Here is a 20,818-nt window from a genome sequence, read left to right as displayed (position 1 = left end):
AAATCGATAAGACGGAGAATAGCATAACAAACATTGATGAAGTTTTAGATGACTGGTATTGGTCGAAGTCAATGCAGAGGAGAAAGGACTGGGTTAATTATGCTGCATTTATATATTTATTACTTTTTTATAGAAGCATTACCCAATTTGCTGCTACAGGCATAATCAGCACAGATGTTAATCAAGAACAAATCAATAACATCATGAGACACAGGCAGGCCACAAAATAAAAATTGAACAGCGAACCATGGGGAAAGGCAAGTCTAGTAGCTGATTTTTTTAAATGTTCTTTGAAATCAGTCAGTGCTGGGGAATGTCTTATGGAAATCAGAATGTCATTTCAGATTTTAGGCCTAGCATGACAAAAGGCCCCAAACAGCTGCCATATTAAACTAAAGTGGGGCAACCCAGTATCCTGGGATGGACAACTATTATCAAAAAGATGGTCTCTATGGGGAAAGTGTAGCCTTGGACTTCCTAGGCAATACTATTGTAAAGAAAGTTAAAGAAACTTGTTATCAAGTTTCCTTAGTTTATGCAATCAAAGTTTTCATTTGTGATAATTGAATTCAAACAATGCAGAGAAAGTTCATGACATTTTATTATGTTTTCTTAGGTTATGCAATCAATGCTTTTACTTATGGCAGTAGGGTTCAAATAATGCAAAAATGGTTAATGACAATATGACACATGTGACCATGTTCATAGGCAGGTCGCTTCCCCACGCCGCACCGCAGCACCTGTGTGCCCGTGTCCCTGTACCCGCCGCCACCGCCGCTGCCGTAAATGTGAGGCCCCTCTGCCTTGGTTGTGTTTTCACTGCTAAATTGTTGTTGTACCATTTTTAGGTCTCGCACCTGGCGATTACAGCGCGAAAGCGCTGTCTCGCCTGCGAGACCTATAGTCACCGGCTCTGCTTCTCAGGAGACAGGAGATGGGCATGCGCAGCATGACTGAATCGGATCAGGTCGCGCGCGGACAGCATGCCGGAAACACACACGCGCGCACACACACAGACACATGCGCACACACAGACACACGCGCGCGCACACGCGCGCACACACAGAAACACGCGCACACACACACACACACACACACACACACACACACAGACGCACGCACACAGACGCACGCACACAGACACACGCGCACACACCCCCTCCCCCCCCACTCACCGGGCTCTTTCGGCTAGAGGCTCCGTCACTCCGGAGCATCAGCGTACCGCGCTGGTTGTCCCGCTCTCCCTCGTCAGCGGGTCAGTGTCGGCAGCAAGCGGGGCTCTCCAAGAGCACGGGAGCCCCGCTAGCTCACGAACTCACTTCCGGCTGGCTTCGCGGGCACAGGAGCGCGGGGTAGGCTCCCGTCTGCTTCCTGTCACCCCCGTCCAAACACAGGTTGCCTGGCTTCCTGTCCAAGCCGGGCTGCGGCGGTGAGTTTGTCAATTAATGTGCTTGTTAGTAATTCTGCTGATCACTTATCCGTACCAAGTGGCTACTCAGGGATACTGAATACACACTTCTGTATTTCATTGCAAGCACTGCCCATAAGGGAATTTTATTAATACGTACCGTATCATGAATTCAGGAATGTGAGTGTGTGAAAGTGTAGAAAAGGGGTTGCCAAACCCTAATGATACTATCGGTGCACATGGGAGGATCATACCAGCAGTAAACTGCTCGTCATAACGGAACATGGTTCTTAAAACATTCACTCTCCTTGGAATGACAATGCCAATCTTCCCTGGAATGGAAATAGCAAAATTGGAATTCAGGAATCCCTATTACCGCTACAGAGATCCTCCTGTCCCAGTGCACATGATTGTGTCTTTGCCAGAGTGCTGTCAGCGCGTCCTTTCTTAATGTGCGTCCTTTCTCAGTGTGCATGAAACAGTGCGCTGTCATAATCCCTGCCACAGTGTGCAGCCAGTAGTGTCTCTATTCCTGTATGCTGTCCTAGTCTCGCGTACCAGTGTGCGTGTTAATATTGCCTGATCACACTGCAGTGCCTCTGTCTGCACTATTGAATTGCCAGCGTCTCCTATCGCAGTGTTGTGTCCCAGTGTGCGTTTCAGTGTCTCCTGTCTTAGTGTGCATCAGTGTCTTCCTGCCGCTGTGCACGCTTTTCTCCTGTACCCTTGCTCTGTTAGTCCTGTTCCAGTGTCTCCCTGTGAAAGTATGCTTAAGGGTCTCCCTTCTCCAGTGAGTGTATTGGTGCTTCCTTGTGCCATTGCTTGTCACTGTCCCTCTGTCTCCGCTTGCATTTCAGTTTCACCTGCCTCACTGTGCGTCTGTGTCTCCATGGCACTGGCATGGCCTGTGGCAGAAAGAACGGAGACTCGGTCCCAAAGCGTGTCAGTGTTTCACCGACACCTAGTAGGTCTCCTCTCCCCTTGAGCATGTCAGTACTTCCCATGACCGTGCACTGTCACTGGGAAAATGCAGGGAGAAAATGAAACTCAGAGACTCGTAAAACTAAACGCGCCATGGAGACGCTACGGTTTGCTAATGCAAAAGCGGGCTAAACTTAAGAACTCCCATATAGATAGTAAATACGTCATGGTAAAGTAGTAACTCGCATTTAGAAGCCAGAAACACAAACCAAAGCGCCGCGCTCTGGCAAAGTAAAAGCGGCATGAGATGTTACAGCCGGCTATTAGAAAGCTGTTTCCCGTCCAGGCGCGTGCACATCTCCTGTCCGAGATGATCTGGAGTCGACGGAGCCGTACACGTGCACATCGCCTGTCCGGGCGCATGCACAGCTTCTGTCCCCCTTCCGAACACAAAACCGATGACAATAGATCTCAACAAGCATTTGCAATGCAATAGGTCTCGCATTTACGCGAGTTTAATCTATTAGTATTGTAAATGACAAGCCTTTTTTTGTTTTAAAAACTAAAACAAAAATAAAAGACATTGTCATTTGCAAGATCAATAGCTCAAACTCGTGTAAATGCGAGACCTATTGCATTGCAAATGCTTGTTGCTAAATTGTTGTTGTTGTACTGTTTTTGCCCTCTGCGCCCCTTTTCTCCTCTGTACCCCTTTCTACCTTTGCCTTTTGTGCCCCTTTGTCTTCGGCCTTTTGTGACCCTTTTGCCTTCTCAGCCCCTGCTCTTTGCCCGTTTTCCCGCCTCTGCGTCCGCTGCAGCCCCGCACCCCTGCTCACCCATTCGTCCCGCCTCATAGCTGCTCCTCCCTCCCAACTCCTCTTATTATGGTGGCCGCTGTGCGGCCACACCACTGGCGCACCAAAGGCATGCCAACGGCAAGCCCATCTATGCCCGTCTGTGACTGGACCGCGCTCAGGGCCAGACCCCCTGGTCCCTGCGACCACCACGACGACTGACGGCACTACGACGCCAACACCCTCCACGCACTCAACTCCAGTCGATCACACACCTGCTTCCTGGGCGGCCGAAGCGAACCCAAGGACCCTTCTCCTGCTGGAACTGCAGCTACACCAGCCTCCAAGCCGCAAAACAACCCACCGAGTCAGGACGCAACCACATCAGATGCATACTACTTAACACCCGCTCCGTACACAAACACGCCTTCATACTCTGGGTCCTGCTCGATACATCCTCCCCGGACATCACCTTCCTAACCGAGAACTAGTTGAATGCCTCCTCGGCCCCCGACATTGCCATTCCCCATCACAGACGGCTACAAGATCACCCGCAGAGACCGTACCAACGGAACTGGAGGAGTAATCGCCATCATTCACAAGAACACCCTCAGGATCTCGACCAGCACCGACGGTACCCTCAGCACGGCCGAACACCTGCACTTCCAGATCCACATCAACGCCAACACCACCCTCAGAGGAACACTCGTCTAGAGACCCCCCGGACCCCAGCCTCAAGTCAGCGACTCCATTGCCGACCACATCAGCACGCACGCCTTCCCCTCCACAGACTACATCCTCCTCAGAGACCTCAACTACCCTCTCGAGAACAACAGCAACTCTTCCACCCTGATCGACAACCTCGCCAACCTCGGACTCAGACAGCTCGTCGCGACACTCACCCACTCCACCAGACACATGCTGGACCCCATCTTCTCCGCAAGCAACCACATCACCATCAGCCAATCAATCAATCAATCAGGAGTTTGATAAAGCGCGACTACTCACCCGTAAGGGTCTCAAGGCGCTAGGGGTGGGGGGGGGGACAGATTCCATTCCATCAAGGAAGGGGTCTGTCGAAGAGCCAGGTTTTGAGGTTTCTTGCGAAGATGGGGAGCGATGTTGTCTGTCTGAGGTGGAGCGGAAGGGCGTTCCATGCTTTGACCGCGAGGAAGGAGAAGGAGCGGCCTCCCGATCTGGTCTTTCTGGTGCTGGGGACCACGGCGTAGGAGAGCTGGGCTGATCTAGGGTCCTTTGGGGTGCGTGGAATTTGAGCCGGCTGTTCAGGTATGCTGGTCCGGTGCCGTGGAGGGCCTTGTGTGCGTGGGTGAGCATCTTAAAGGTGATTCTCGCCTCGATGGGGAGCCAGTGGAGTGTGCGCATGTGCTGGGAGATGTGGCAGTATTTTGGCAGGTTGAGGACCAGTCTTGCGGCGGCGTTCTGGATGTTCTGTAGCTTGCGGATGAGGTTTTTGTTTATTCCGGCGTAGAGTGCGTTGCCGTAGTCAAGTCTGCTGGTGACCAGGGCGTGAGTGACGGTCTTTCGGTGTTCGAGGGGGATCCATTTGAAGGTCTTACGAAGTAGGCGGAGGGTGTGGAAGCAGGAAGATGAGACAGAGTTGATCTGGCGGTCCATTTTGAGCTCGGAGTCCAGGATGATTCCCAGGTTGCGTGCGTGGTCTGTGGGGGTTGGCGGGTTTCCGAGGGCGGTGGGCCACCAGGTGTCGCTCCAGGCGTCGGGGTTTGGGCCCATGATGAGTACTTCTGTTTTGCTGGTGTTTAGTTGTAGGCAGCTGTTTTTCATCCATTTGGCAACGACATCCATGCCTTCTCGAAAGTTGCGTCTGGCGGTGTTGGGCTCGTTGGATAGGGAGAGGATGAGCTAGGTGTCGTCTGCGTATGACACGATGTTGAGTCCGTAGGTTCTGACGATGGGGGCAAGTGGAGCCATGTAGACGTTGAAGAGCGTCGAGCTGAGGGAGGTGCCCTGGGGGACTCCGCAGGTGGTAGGTGTGGGGTCTGAGAGGAAAGGGGGGAGTCTGACCCGTTGCGTCGTGCCGTAGAGGAAGTAGCAGATCCAGTCGAGGGCCTTGTCCTGGATTCCTGCGTCGTAGAGTCTGCGTATTAGGGTGGGGTGGGAGACTGTGTCGAACGCCGCTGATAGGTCTAGGAGGATGAGGGCTACTGTTTCTCCTTTGTCCAGTAGGGTGCGGATGTCATCTGTTGCGGCGAGGAGGGCGGTTTCCGTACTGTGTTTTTTTCTGAAGCCGGATTGGGAGGAGTCGAGGATGTTGTGTTCTTCAATGAATGTGGCGAGTTGGCTGTTGATGGCTTTCTCGATGACTTTCGCTGGGAAAGGGAGCAGGGAGATGGGTCTGTAGTTTTTGAGGTCGGTGCTGAGGGTTTCTTTAGGAGGGGGTTGACCTCGGCGTGTTTCCAGTCATCGGGGAACGAGGCGGTCGCCAGGGAGCGGTTGATGGTGTGACGGAGCATGGGTGCGATGGTGTAGGCGGCTCTGTTGAAGATGTGGTGGGGGCATGGGTCCGTGGGGGCCCCTGAGTGGATTGACTTCATTGTCTTCAGTGTGTCTTCGGTGGTGAGGGCTGTCCAGTCATCAATCGCTGGTTTCCGGGTGTCGGGGGTGATTGGTGAGGGTTCAGTGTGTTGGTTGTCTTCGTCGAAGTTGTCGTAGATGCTCTTGATTTTGTGGTGGAAAAAGGTGCTGAGTTTGTCGCAGAGGTCTTGTGAGGGAGGGATGTCGGTAGACTCGCTGGTGGGTTGGGCGAACTCCTTGATGATGCTGAAGAGTTCCTTGCTGTTGTGTGCGTGGGTGGAGATTCTGTCTTCAATCGCTTTTTTCCTCGTTTCTCTGATGAGTTGATGGTGGGCGTTGGTGGCGGCTGAGAAGTTGTTGTGGGCTTCTGTGGATTTGGTGTTTCTCCAGGCCTTTTCGAGGCGGCAGCATGTGCGCCTGGACTCTCGAAGTTCGGTGGTAAACCATCTGGCTTTCTTGGCACGGGTATTGTTGTTTTTCTTGAGGGGGGCTATGGTGTTGGTGCTGTCAGAGATCCATTAATGCAGGGTTCGGGCTGCGGTGTTGGGGTCGTCGTTTTCCGCGATGGTTGGGGTGAAGTTGTTGAGTGAGGAGGTGAGTTGGTCGTCGGTGATTTTGGTCCAGTTGCTTTGTGGAAGCAGGTGCTGGTGTCTGTGGATGGTGGGTGTTCTGAAGGAGAAGTGGACGCAACGATGGTTGGTCCATGGGAGTTCGGTGGTGTGGCTGAAGGTGATAGAGTTTCCTGTAGTGAAGAGGGGGTCGAGGGTGTGTCCTGCTGAGTGCGTGGGTTCGGTCACGATCTGGCTTAGTCCAATGTTGTGGAGGTTGTCCAGGAGGCATGTGGTGTTGGGGTCCAGTTGATTGTCAAGGTGGAAGTTGAGGTCTCCGAACTCCACTAGACCGACCACCGCTGCATCATCTTCACAATCCAAAAACCCACCAGGCATCACCACACTCACCAGACCCACCGCCGCAACTGGAGCAAGGTCACCGATCACCAGCTAATCACCACCCCCGCCCGAAGCTCGCCAACGGACCCCACCGACACCTACACTGCCGTCCGCAACCTCAGACAATGGATCTACGACTGAGCCAACACGCTGGCCCCGATCAAGAAACCTTCCAATAGACGCTCCGACAGAAAGGCCAACTGGTTCACCACTGAACTCCAGGCCCCCAAGCAGACCTACTGAAAGCTCCAAAACAAGTGGTGCCACGAACAGACCCCAGACAACGATGCAGCCCACAGGAGCGCCATCCGCAGACACCATCACCTCATCTTAACCGCCAAAAGGACCTCCTTCAAGGACCTCCATGACCATAACGCATACGACAGCAAAGAGCTCTTCAACATCGTGAAGGAACTCTCCAACCCCAGCTCAAACCCCAACGACATTCCGCCATCACAAGACCTGTGCGACTCCCTAGCCTCCTTCTTCCATCGAAAGATCAACGACATCCACAACAGCTTAGACAACCAGACCCCCCCCCAGACAGCCACCAACACCTCAGAAACACCACCCATCATCCGCACCAACACCCTGCATCACCTGGACCCACGTGAACGATGACAACTCCATCAAAATCATGAACACCATCCACTCCGGCTCTCTGTCAGACCCATGCCCACACCACATCTTCAACAAGGTCAGCTCCACCATCGTATCCCATCTCCGCAAGATCATAAACATCTCCTTCAAGAACGTAATCTTCCTGGAGAGCTGGAAGCACGCAGAGATCAATGCCCTACTAAAAAAAAACAATGGGGACCTGAGAGACCTCAAGAACTTCCGGCCCATCTCCCTGCTCCCGTTCCCGGCACAGGTCATCAAGAAGATCATCAACAAGCAACTAACCCACTAACGCAAGGACACCTACATCCTGGACCCATCCCAGTCCGGATTCCGCAACAACCACAGCACCGAAACTGCCCCCATCGCCGCCACCGACATCAGAGCCATCCTGGACAATGGAGAAACCGCAGCCCTCATCCTCCTGGACCTCTCAACCGCCTTCGACACGGTCTGCCACCACACCCTACGCACACACTTCCACGACACAGGGATCCGTGACATGGCCCCGGAATGGACCACCTCCTTCCTCTCTGGCAGAACCCAGAGTGTCCGACTCCCGCCATTCTGATCCCAAGCCTCCGAGATCATCTGCGGCATACCCCAAGGATCATCCCTCAGCCCGACCCTCTTCAACGTCTACATGGCACCGCTCACCAACATCGTCTGCTCACACGACCTCAACATCATCTCCTACGCCGACAACACCCAGCTGATCCTCTCCCTCACCAAGGACCCCTCCACCGCCAGAACCAACCTCCATGAAGGAATGAAAACCGTTGCCGAATGGAGGAAAACAGCAGACAAATTGAACTCGGATAAGACCTAGGTCTTCATCCTCTGCTCCACCCCCTCCGCCTGGGACGACTCCTGGTGGCCGAAAGCAATAGGAGCTGCACCAAAACCCACCGACCACGCACGCAACCTGGGATTCATCCTCGACGCATTGCTCTCCATGTCCAAGCAGGTCAACGCCGTCTCATCCTCCTGCTATAACACCCTCCGCATGCCCCGCATGATCTACAGATGGATCCCCACCGAGACCAGAAGGACGGTCACCCAAGCCCTCGTCAGCAGCAGACTGGACTACGGCAACACCCTATACGCAGGAGCATCGACCAAACTTCTGAAACAACTACAATGGATACAGAACCCCTCTGCTCGCCTCATCCTTGGCGCAACACGCCACAGCCACATCACACCCCACCTGAGAGATCTGCACTGGCTCCCCGTCAACAAGAGGATCACCTTCAATCTCCTCACCCACGCTCATAAGGCACTCCAGAACACCGGAACTACATACCTCAACAGACGTCTCACCTTCTACACCTTGAACCGCCAGCTCTGCTCTGCCAACCACGCCCTCGCCGCAATCCCCCGCATCCAAAGAACAACCACCGCGCGGCCAAGACCTGAAACACCCACCCCATCCACCTGCGACAGACTCAGGACCTACTGGCCTTCAGCAAACTTCTCATGACCTGGCTTTTCGAGCAATAGCAGCACCAACCCCACTACCCCCAGCTCCTTGAGACCCTCGAGGGTATGTAGTGCTCTCTATAAATGTATTGATTGATTGATTGATTGACACATTATTTTCATTGGTCAAAAGAAAAGGTGCCCAAACAAAGTGACGGAGCAGCATGGGTGACTAATGTGATGAAAAGAGTGCACTTGTGGTAAAAACAAATATATCACATCACATACATTTGACTGATTGGGATAGTGTTAGACACCTCAATCAGGATTTAAAATAAGTCCACATATTTTGTTGTCAGCATTTCGACACTTTAGTACAGTTACTTAGAGCAGCGTCATAATCAGGACAAAAGTAAAAATAGGAGACACCAGAGGATTTGGATGCAAGGATTCACAACCATATATGTGTCAGTCTTCGTTGCAAAAAACAGAGGATGTGACTTCAGAAGCTCTTTGACACTTGAGGACATCCTAGGGTTGACCATTTGTCGAAACCTATGCTCCACAAAGGCCTCTTATAAGTGACTAAGGAGCTACAGGAGGGGCAATGAGTACAATAGAAAGAGAGTAAAGAGAGAATTTCAAGTTTTGTTTACTCTTTGCTCCTGCCTTCATAACCCATAAGGTGAGGGGTCGTAAGGACGGTAGCAAGGGTACTAAACGGCAAACCAGAGGTAGTTGCCGCCCCTTTCACCCTCATAAATGACTTCAATTATGAACATATGTTGAATTATTATAAATCAGGGCAGGTAATTCACACAACGAAATGAACAAACACTTAAAAAATACTGGACAGTAAGATTGTGTAATGACATAAATGTGAACATGTAATCAGCTGCATAACCCTGCTTGGGGTAGGAATATCGGGTAGCAATTCTTTACTTACGATGCAGGACTGCTGCCACCGCAGTGATGATCATCCAACGACAACGCTCGCTGGCAACAGGTCTTTGCTAACTCATAGTCATGAGCATTAAAGGCAAAGTGTGCAATCCTTACGAGGCTCTGCAGCTCCACTAGGCGATCCGACCAGCGGCATTCAGCACACATTTGTTCCAACTGAAATAAAGATAATGATTATTGTAATGGTTGGTGTTTAAAGTTATCATAATACAACAAGCTAAATATTTGAATCTCTTTATCAATTTGGACATCAATTAAAGCCAAAATTAGTATTTTTTTCATAGGATTAAAGAGCTACTATTGCCAAAATCAAGAAAATGTGCATATTTGAATCAAATTCACCCAGGAGATTTTCTTAGATATTGTTTGTAATGTATTATGCTAGAGGTGAGACTGCAGGTCAAGGTGGATCATGATACAGTTTGTTTTCTAGGAAGTCCATGACATGGTCCCCTCACTTAATTTTGAGAATGTGAGATGTCAAGCCAGAAAGGCAGGGAAAGTGGCTTACATCAGACTGGTGCTCGCAATCAAGCTACCTCCTTAGTCTTGGCACCATCCCATCCACTTTTTGTATCTAAATGTATGCCATGGTGTGGTGTTGCAGAGTAGGCCTCAGAATTCCAGCAAATGGCAGTGTAGAGAGTATCCAAAGGCTATACCAGCATAAGGCCAAAAGTGGCTGAAGAACAAACGGTAACGATTTTTCTGGTGGATCCAGTATTTGCCTGTAGATTCATCACCATTCGAATTACCCCCATGCACAGCATTCCACGGAAACATTTCTTCTCAGCTCTCCCACGTTGACGAGGACATCACAATGGGACGGCTCTGCACACTAGTCCATGTGACGTCAGTTACCTTTTTTTCGACGCATAACGTTTTTATTTCCAGGGCTCTCCATTTCTGCGAGTTTCTTTGTTGCAAGTCTCTGTGGTATTTTTGGCTACAGTGAGGCAGTCCGGATACAAGCACGGAAAAAATGGGTGGGAAAATGGGAGTAGGGGTCTATGAGAAAGCAGAACTGAACTACTCGGATTTGACCATTAAATGAGAACCAAACCAACATTGGGGGCCTTGTCGTGTAGTTCCTAAAAATACATAGGATCTGCAGGTCTGTAGGTAACATTAACAAAGGGATTGGTGTCAAGACTGATTTCGGACACCCCCAAAAGATATGGCAGCCTATAGACTAGCTAGCCTACAGTGCCAACATAAGCCCCCTAACCATACCAAGTAGCCAATAGTTTCTGGCAACAATCGAACATGACAACCCTTGATCGGTGAGGGATCGTGGAAACAGTGCTGTACTTTTCGCTCAGTCACTTATGCTCACTTGGTCTCAGAGAGATACACAGAATAAATGTTGGGGACGTTTTCAATAAGCATTTAATGAACCTGTGTCATTCTAGTATAAAACATGCTTGCTGCGACAATCATTAGACAGAAACAAATGTATAAAATTACAAGCACCAACAGAGTAAATAGAAGGTAGAATTCTACCATGGTGCTGAAACAGTGAATATATGCAGGCATATAATCATGACAGTAATCAAGCATACTCCTACTACGCGGACCCTACCTAAGTGTACCTAAATGTACCTAGCATGTATGTGGGTGTAAAGCCAGGAATCCCCTAGGGAAGCGCCAAACCCATTACCTGATGGGTGAGAACGAAGGACCCCATCTTAGTCTCGAGTTGGACATCGCCGCAAGGAATGTCAATATACTGCGTGTTGAAGCTTCTGTAGGCCGGGACTCCAGTGTCTTGTGTCAGCGTGGAAGCATCTCCTCTGTCTATCTAGTAAAGGTATGGATCTTTTATACCATAAAGATAGGCTCTGGGTTTGTACCACAATTGGTATGTTGCGAGTAAAATTATGTAAATGGTCCCAAAACAATACCTGCAATTATGCAAAGTAGTTCTATTGCCCTAGGATGAAGATGACCATGACTTGTAAACAGAGTATGCTAATCCTGTTATGTATGTCATGTGCAGGGGACTTTTCTAAGAATCCTCATGCATAATAAATCAGGCTAGTTGCAAGGAAACCAATCAACATTTTTTTCGGCACATAACTGGGTAAAATGTTATTGCTAGAACCGTTATGCAGAGCAAAGTGGGACACTTGTAGGTGAAAGGTCATTTGATACTCAGGCCTAGGTTGAGGCACATGACAGCATGAGAGGTGCCTGAGGGAAGTGAGGTGGCAAGCGTCCCAGTAAGTATGCCAGCGGACCCATGGGGCCAACCGGCGCACCAGTAGAATCAGCCACTCTGGCAAACAAGTCGAACATCCCATTACGGAAATGCCATAGATCCGGGCCTGGAGTCAGGACGGCCGGAATCCCTGGATCCGGTACTGTGGGGTCTGGGACTGCTCGGGGAGGCAGCACAATTGCCTTCCAGATAAAGCACCGGAGACCCTGAAGCCAGAGGTGGAGTGGCCGGCAGTGTAGGCATACCTACCCTCGGTGCCAGTGATGACACTGCGCTCGAAACTGGAGACGGGGCAGGAGTTACCTCAGAAAAAGGAGAAGGAGAGACTTCCTCCTTACGATGATGCCGGGGAGCTAGAGACTCGAACTTCAATGTCTCATCCTTTGACGAACTACATCGAGATAAATGGTGCTGATTTTTTTTATTCTTCCTCGATGACTTTGAAGTATGCAGAGTGAGCAACTTGTACTGGGACCTCGACCTCATTTGATCTCTTTTCTGTTTTTAGCCTTTGCCATATAAAACTTGGTTTACCTCTCCTTCAATGTTTTGGAGTCATGCACCTGCATGACAAACACTCCCAGATGTGGTGGTCAAACGACAGACACCACAAACAGTCATCATGAGGATCAGTAATAGACATCTGACCCCGCATTCCCTGCATGGCTTGAATCCGGACTTCCTCTGTGTAGCTATGGTCGCTTTAACAAAGAGACTTGCAACAAAGAAACTCCCAGAAATGGAGAGCCCTGGAAATAAAAATTACATGCCAACTGTGTGGATAAAGGGAACTGATGTCAGCACGTCAATGAGGTCTTCTTACGGGTCCGATGACTTCACGCTGAGGCGCGTGCGGAGCCATTCCATCGTGACCTCCTCGTCGACATGAGAGAGCTGAGAAGAAATGTTTCAAAATTGTGAGCATGAGTGTAACTCAAAAGCTGAGAAATGCGCAGGCAGATATATCCATCGGAAACATTGAACACAAGCTGTATTTACCACGTACAAGTTATTAAAGCACTTTTATTCACTATCAATCGCTATTGAGTTAGAAGTGACTCAAGACACAACCGCCTGTCTACTATAAGCCGGCATCATTGGTTTAGCTACTAAACATTGCTATAAAGGACAGAGAACTGTACATTATCACTCTTCTTGGCCCATGGTTTGCCCTGCACTGGACAAACGAAGATGGAGTGACACCAACTTTTACACGCACTACAGAACCACAGGACCACATTATCAACATATAGAAACTGTAATGAGCAGCAGTGCAACACGAAACTTTCAAGACAAAGCACTTTTTTAGAAGGGTTATGTCAAAAGGGTTATGGTGACACACAAAGGCTGCTACGTGACACCCATCTTCTAAACAGTGGTTCTATAGGAGTCTCAGAATCAGGTCAGTCGATGGAAAGTAAAATTCTGGCTTAAGTTGTTGAAAAATAGTCTTCAAACAATGTGTAGTAATCCTAAATAATCGGCATATGGCTTTAGATGGCGCTACACAGACGAAAGCTTTCCTTTTGCTACTGCCACTTACTATCCCACAGGCCAATCCACCAATGAGGGTGAGTAAAACACACAACCTCTTTGCAACAGAAAGGTGGTCTGCAAAACAGTTTTGATATACAACAATCTGCCTTCTCGCTGAGAAAACGCAAAGCTTTGCCTTGATTGTCCTGGTCCACAGGTCTTCTATATCGTGCCTTAGGCCTAAATTACAGACCTCAAGCATGACAAGACGTCTTTTGCATATTGAGGTACATGCCACACAACTCTATTTCTCCATTGCAAAATGAATGCTTATCAAAACGGGACAGACCAGGGGACAGATCGATATAACTGTGGTTTTACCACAGCGCCAGTCAGGGAAACTTTACACTCACATTCCTAATGTTGGATGTAAGGAAGGGATGCCTTGGAAGGAATTTAGCATAACCAAAGGGGATGATGGACGGAGTGTTGAACATTGCAAACACTCACCCCCAGTAAACTGATCTGAGTTTAATCACTCCGACACCTCAGTTCAGACATGGCCATATGCAAATCAGTCTGACCCTGAACCTCATGGGAACAGTCCACCCCAATCTGCCAAACCAGGTCTTCCCTGGACTGGAAACAAGCCTCCTGGGACCGGTTTCTGGCTAATCAGCCGTCATTAGCCAGGCTAGCTTAAATTCAGAAGCAAAGTGAGCAAGGGACCCACGTCTGGGCATACCCTGCCAAGTTAGGGCGATCAAAGCATAACCAAAGGGGATGATGGACAGAGTGATGAACATTGCAAGCACTCACCCCCAGTCAACTGATCTGGGTTTAATCCATCATCATTCTTTAGCTCACTCCGCCACACTAGTTCAGACATGGCCATATGCAAATCAGTCTGACCCTGTGCCTCATGGGAACAGTCCAGCCCGAACTGCCAAGCCCTGTCTTCCCTGAACTGGAAACAAGCATCCTGGGACCGGTTTCTGGCTAATCAGCCGTCATCACCCAGGCTAGCTTGAATCCAGTGGCAAAGTGAGCAAGGGACCCACGTCTGGGCATACCCTGCCAACTTAGGGCGAACAAAGCATAACCAAAGGGGATGATGGACAGCGTGTTGAACATTGCAAGCACTCACCTCCAGTAAACTGATCTGGGTTTAATCCATCATCATTCTTTAGCTCACCCCCCACCCCAGTTCAGGCATGGCCATATGCAAATAGGTCTGACCCTGTGCCTCATGGGAACAGTCCAGCCGAAACTGCCAAGCCATGTCTTCCCTGGACCGGAAACAAGCATCCTGGGACCGGTTTCTGGCTAATCCGCCGTCTTCAGCCAGGCTAGCTTGAATCCAGTGGCAAAGTGAGCAAGGGACCCACGTCTGGGCATACCCTGCCAACTTAGTGCGAACAAAGAATAACCAAAGGGGATGATGGACGGAGTGTTGAACATTGCAAGCACTCACCCCCAGTCAACTGATATGAGTTTAATCCATCATCATTCTTTAGCTCACTCCGCCACCCCAGTTCAGACATGGCCATATGCAAATCATTCTGACCCTGTGCCTCATCAGAACAGTCCAGCCCAAACTGCCAAGCAATGTCTTCCCTGGAATGGAAACAAGCATCCTGGGACTGGTTTCTGTCTAATCAGCCATCATCAGCCAGGCTAGCTTGAATCCAGTGGCAAAGTGAGCAAAGAACCCACGTCTGGGCATACCCTGCCAACCTAGGGCGAACAAAGCATAACCAAAGGGGATGATGGACGGAGTGTTGAACATTGCAAGCACTCACCCCCAGTCAACTGATCTGGGTTGAATCCATCATCATTCTTTAGCTCAATCCGCCACCCCAGTTCAGACATGGCCATATGCAAATCAGTCTGACCCTGTGCCTCATGGGAACAGTTGAGCCCGAACTGCCAAGCCATGTCTTCCCTGGACCGGAAAAAAGCATCCTTGGACTGGTTTCTGGCTAATCAGCCGTCATTAGCCAGGCTAGCTTGAATCCAGTGGCAAAGTGAGCAAGGGACCCACGTCTGGGCATACCCTGCCAACTTAGGGTGAACAAAGCATAACTAAAGGAGATGATGGACGGAGTGTTGAACATTGCAAGCACTCACCTCCAGTCAACTGATCTGGGTTTAATCCATCATCATTTTTTAGCTCACTCCCTCACTCCAGTTCAGACATGGCCATATGCAAATCAGTCTGACCCTGTGCCTCATGGGAACAGTCCAGCCCAAACTGCCAAGCCATGACTTCCCAGGACTGGAAACAAGCATCCTGGGACCGGTTTCTGGCTAATCAGCCGTCATCAGCCAGGCTAGCTTTAATCCAGTGGCAAAGTGAGCAAGGGACCCACGTCTGGGCATACCCTGCCAACTTAGGGTGAACAAAGCATAACTAAAGGAGATGATGGACGGAGTGTTGAACATTGCAAGCACTCACCTCCAGTCAACTGATCTGGGTTTAATCCATCATCATTTTTTAGCTCACTCCGCCACCCCAGTTCAGGCATGGCCATATGCAAATAGGTCTGACCCTGTGCCTCATGGGAACAGTCCGCCGAAACTGCCAAGCCATGTCTTCCCTGGACCGGAAACAAGCATCCTGGGACCGGTTTCTGGCTAATCCGCCGTCTTCAGCCAGGCTAGCTTAAATCTAGTGGCAAAGTGAGCAAGGGACCCACGTCTGGGGATACCCTGCCAACTTAGGGCGAACAAAGAATAACCGAAGGGGATGATGGACGGAGTGTTGAACATTGCAAGCACTCACCCCAGTCAACTGATCTGGGTTTAATCCATCATCATTCTTTAGCTCACTCCGCCACCCCAGTTCAGACATGGCCATATGCAAATCAGTCTGACCCTGTGCCTCATGGGAACAGTCCAGCCCGAACTGCCAAGCAATGTCTTCCCTGGAATGGAAACAAGCATCCTGGGACTGGTTTCTGTCTAATCAGCCATCATCAGCCAGGCTAGCTTGAATCCAGTGGCAAAGTGAGCAAAGAACCCACGTCTGGGCATACCCTGCCAACCTAGGGCGAACAAAGCATAACCAAAGGGGATGATGGACGGAGTATTGAACATTGCAAGCACTCACCCCCAGTCAACTGATCTTGGCTGAATCCATCATCATTCTTTAGCTCACTCAGCCACCCCAGTTCAGACATGGCCGTATGCAAATCAGTCTGACCCTGTGCCTGATGGGAACAGTCCAGCCCGAACTGCCAGGCCATGTCTTCCCTGGACCGGAAAAAAGCATCCTTGGACTGGTTTCTGGCTAATCAGCCGTCATCAGCCAGGCTAGCTTGAATCCAGTGGCAAAGTGAGCAAGGGACCCACATCTGGGCATACCCTGCCAACTTAGGGCGAACAAAGCATAACCAAAGGGGATGATGGGCGGAGTGTTGAACATTGCAAGCACTCACCCCCAGTCAGCTGATCTGGGTGTAATCCATCATCCTTCTTTAGCTCACTCCCTCACTCCAGTTCAGACATGGCCATATGGAAATCAGTCTGACCCTGTGCCTCATGGGAACAGTCCAGCCCGAACTGCCAAGCCATGTCTTCCCTGGACCGGAAGCAAGCATCCTGGGACCGGTTTCTGGCTAATCAGCCGTCATCAGCCAGGCTAGCTTGAATCCAGTGGCAAAGTGAGCAAGGGCCCCAGGTCTGGGCATACCCTGCCAACTTAGGGTGAACAAAGTATAATCAAAGGGGATGATGGACGGAGTGTTGAACATTGCAAGCACTCACTCCCAGTCAACTGATCTGGGTTGAATCCATCATCATTCTTTAGCTCACTCCGCCACCCCAGTTCAGACATATGCAAATCAGTCTGACCCTGTGCCTCATTGATTTTTTTGCATTTGTCACTCCGAGTGGGCCTGGTATGCTCAGAGGTGAGTCCTGTGCTCTCCATGCCACTGGAATCAAGCTATCCTGGCTGAAGGCCCAAAACCGGCCCTAGGATGCGTGTTTCCAGTCCAGGGAGGACCTGGCTTGGCAGTTTGGGCTGGACTGATCCCATGGGGCACAGGGTCAAGACTGATTTGCATATGGCTAGGTTCAAACTGGAATGACATTGTGAGCAAAAAACGATGGATATAGTCCCAGATCTCTGTACTGGGGTGAATGTATGACATTGTTCTGCATTCTGTCCATCAACTGTTGTTTTTGCATTAGAAGGAATTTAGGCAGCATATACTCCCCTCTTTTTTCACAGATAATGCCGCCCTACATAATGCGCTCCCCATTTGGAACACTCTGCTTTGTCAGTCGCTCACTGAGGAAATTGTTCCCACTTTACTGACGAGCACTCGAATTGCAGACAAGCATTGTTTTCATACTCATAATGTCATTTGCAATATGAGAAATCTTGCCCAGCTGACATTGTGAATGTTGTAATTAACTTCAGAATGCTCCTCATATTTATTTTGTCTGCTTTTCCTCATAATCTGTCAGCTGCTATGCAGTCTTTTTAAAGTAATTTTCGTTTCCTGTCAAATACAGTCGCCAAAACCTACAGTCCCATGCATATCCTCTAGTGACAAGCTCAGGGTCATTTTAATTATACTGATGATGTGGTACATTTTGTACTCACTTCATTACTTAGAGTGCCAGTCTGCTTATTAATTTAATAATTTAAATGGGAACAATTTATTCCAATTAATATACTGTGTGTGAGGAATTATTTTCCTATAGTTCCCCTCAATTGATTCACATGCTTTCTGCTGCATTCCTCCCGGTTTCTTCAAAATTATTGTAATGGCAGATTAAAGATACTTTATTTATCCGCCAAAGTGAAGTCATCAAACTCATGGATACAGACTTGTCCTATATTGAGCGATCCATGGAAAACTCTACTCCTTCTGATGGCAGGGCTCATTCTGTTAATCCTTGCTCTTCCTCTGCTTCTACTACCTCAGTTAAACAACACTCCTCCTCAGCTACAAATAAAAGACTCAAACAGGACCCCAGTCTCCTGAGAAAATACCCTCCCCTATCTCCATGGAGATTTTACTGGTGGAGAAGACCGACTAACAAATTCAAAGTCTTGATGAAAAGTGGTCTATTATTGAGGTGAGGATATTTGAGGCAGAAGAGCGGGTCAGTGATCTACAGGATGAAACTAACAAGATTGTGATTCTGGAAAAAGGGATTCTTCAATTAATGAACCAACCAGAGGATTTACAAAATAGGAATAGGCACAACAATATGGGTATTTATGGACTTCCAAAGATATTGGATGGGGAGGATCCAGTCTCCTTCTTTGCATCTTTTTTACCGCAGTTATTGGATCTTCCGTCCTCCACAAACTTAAATATTTACAGCAATCATAACTCCCTTCTACTTCTGCTCCTCATAGTAAACTTTGAGGTGTGATCATTTTGTTTCAGGTGTTTACTGACCTTTTAAAAGTACTCAATGCAGCTAAATCCAAAAGTCAGGTTGTGTGGTCTGGCAGGAAGATTTTCAATATGCAGGAAGTTTGAAATGCACAGCTAATAGACAGAAAGACTTTCTAAGCCTTCGCGTTCTGCGCTATTCACTTTGGGAGCTCGTTATGGCCGTTTTTATCCATGTCGCTTCAAGGTCACTTACCAAAACAAAAATACGACATTTGAAGATCCATCTGCACTTAGAAGATTTATAAACTCTCACATGACTGACAGTATGGACACAGCTGGCCCCTCTAACCGCTTGTGAACTTCATAACATGTCTATTGCTTTGAATCTTGTTTATTTTGCTACGATGTTTATCTTGAAGAGGTTTCTATGCAAATCTCCTTTTCTCTCCTCACATTGGTACACACATTATAGGATTTTCCCCAATCCTCGCTTGTTCCGTTGTTGGTGAGTGGCCCCTGTAGGATGTGCTTTCTGCATATTTGTTGTCACCACCCCAAGATTTCTTCTTGTTTTATATCAAGTTATATGTTTTCAGTCATCAGTTTGTGATGTGTACTGTTTTCCCTTGTCCTATTTCCTGTTTCATATCTTCCTGTTTCTTTCCTCTTTTTCTCTCTGTCTTATGTTGAATGCCATTTATTTTTAGTTATATATCATGTTCTTTGTCCTTTACCTTATGATATTTGCATTCTGTAAACATTTCACAGTTTGGATTGTCCTCCTGAATTCTTCATATTTGTTTTTTGCATGTCACATTCAAAATAATTTGATGGAATATAAAGGGATTTTTTAACCCTGTAAAACAACTGAGAGTGTTATCTAATTTAGCTAACTTTAATCCAGACTTAGGTTTATTACAAGAAACTTGCCTAAATGTTTCTGAAGCACTAGAACGTAAACATTGTTGGCTAGGCTCTGTGCTAGTGTCTCCCAATTCTATTAAAAAACTGGTGTTATAATTTTATGTCGAAAGAATATAGAACATAAAGTTGTTTCGAAGGAGACTGATACGGATGCTGATACTGATGGTAGATAGCTTATTGTCAATTTACTGATTAAAACAATTCCCATGATTGTTTTTAATGTTTATGCCCCAACCCAAATTGATTAGAATTTCTCGCCTACAATTTTACACAAATGCCTTTAATATAATGATTCTTATTTTATTTTGAATGGTGATTGCAACCACATTATGGACCCTTTTCTGGTTAGACAATGCTCAGTTGGGTTTCTCCCCCAGAAGATGCACAAACTGTGCTTTAATTGGTTCATGGAGACTCTGTAATCCCACTTCACAAGACTATACTTTTTATTCTAATACACATGGTTCCCTTACTTGATTAGACCACATTTTTATTTCCCAATCCTTAGCACAAAATATTATTCAGTCTACTATTAGCCCCATCATCCTTTCAGATCATGCTATGTTAATCACAAATTTGGACTTGGTACCTCCTCAACCTCACATGCATCGATGGCGTTTCAACAAATCTTTGTTAAAAGACACTCAGTTTTCCTCATCTTTCATGTCTTTCACCTCTGAATTATTTTTTTTCAATGAATCTCCAGAAACTTTTATGGGATACTTTCAGAACTACTGCTCATGGTTTTATTATTGGATATGTATAAAAAAGGAATAAAACCCATGCAAAAGAAATCTTTACTGAAATCAATCAAAACTTTATAACATAAATACTGTACCTCCAAATCAAATAATGATCTATCTTCAAATCCATCTTGAAATCTTGAAGCCAAACTACATTGTAATGAAATTTCAACTAAGGAGTCTTCTTCAATATGAAGCTGCTCTGTTTAAAGATATATTGGAGGAATTACTACAGTCTACAAAGCGTTATATACTCCAGAATCTCAAGTACATTCTCCTCACACTGACTCATATCTCCAACATACTCCTAAATCTATTTCTACAAATCTCAGTTTTTTAATATTTTAGATCTCATATTACCGATTATGAAATTTCTCAAGCACTAATGCTCTTGCATAAAGGGAAGACGCCTGGCCCGGATGGCTTCCCTGTAGAATGTTTTCTTCACTTTTTAAACCTGCT

The 20,818-nt window shown here is 48.0% G+C and overlaps 1 protein-coding gene across 1 annotated transcript in view; it reads right to left on the bottom strand.

Moving 5' to 3' along the window:
* Positions 1 to 20,818, bottom strand: part of CFAP46 (cilia and flagella associated protein 46) — a 1,487,057-nt gene that overhangs the window by 1,018,234 nt on the left and 448,005 nt on the right. Inside the window, exon 23 of the mRNA XM_078643461.1 lies at positions 9,613 to 9,785. Coding sequence (XP_078499587.1) covers positions 9,613 to 9,785 — 173 coding nt within the window. The remainder of the gene's footprint in view (positions 1 to 9,612; positions 9,786 to 20,818) is intronic.

Source organism: Lissotriton helveticus, chromosome 5_1 (assembly GCF_964261635.1).
Source record: "Lissotriton helveticus chromosome 5_1, aLisHel1.1, whole genome shotgun sequence".
In the NCBI taxonomy this organism is placed as follows: domain Eukaryota; kingdom Metazoa; phylum Chordata; class Amphibia; order Caudata; family Salamandridae; genus Lissotriton; species Lissotriton helveticus.
This window is presented reverse-complemented; position numbering and strand designations above follow the sequence as displayed.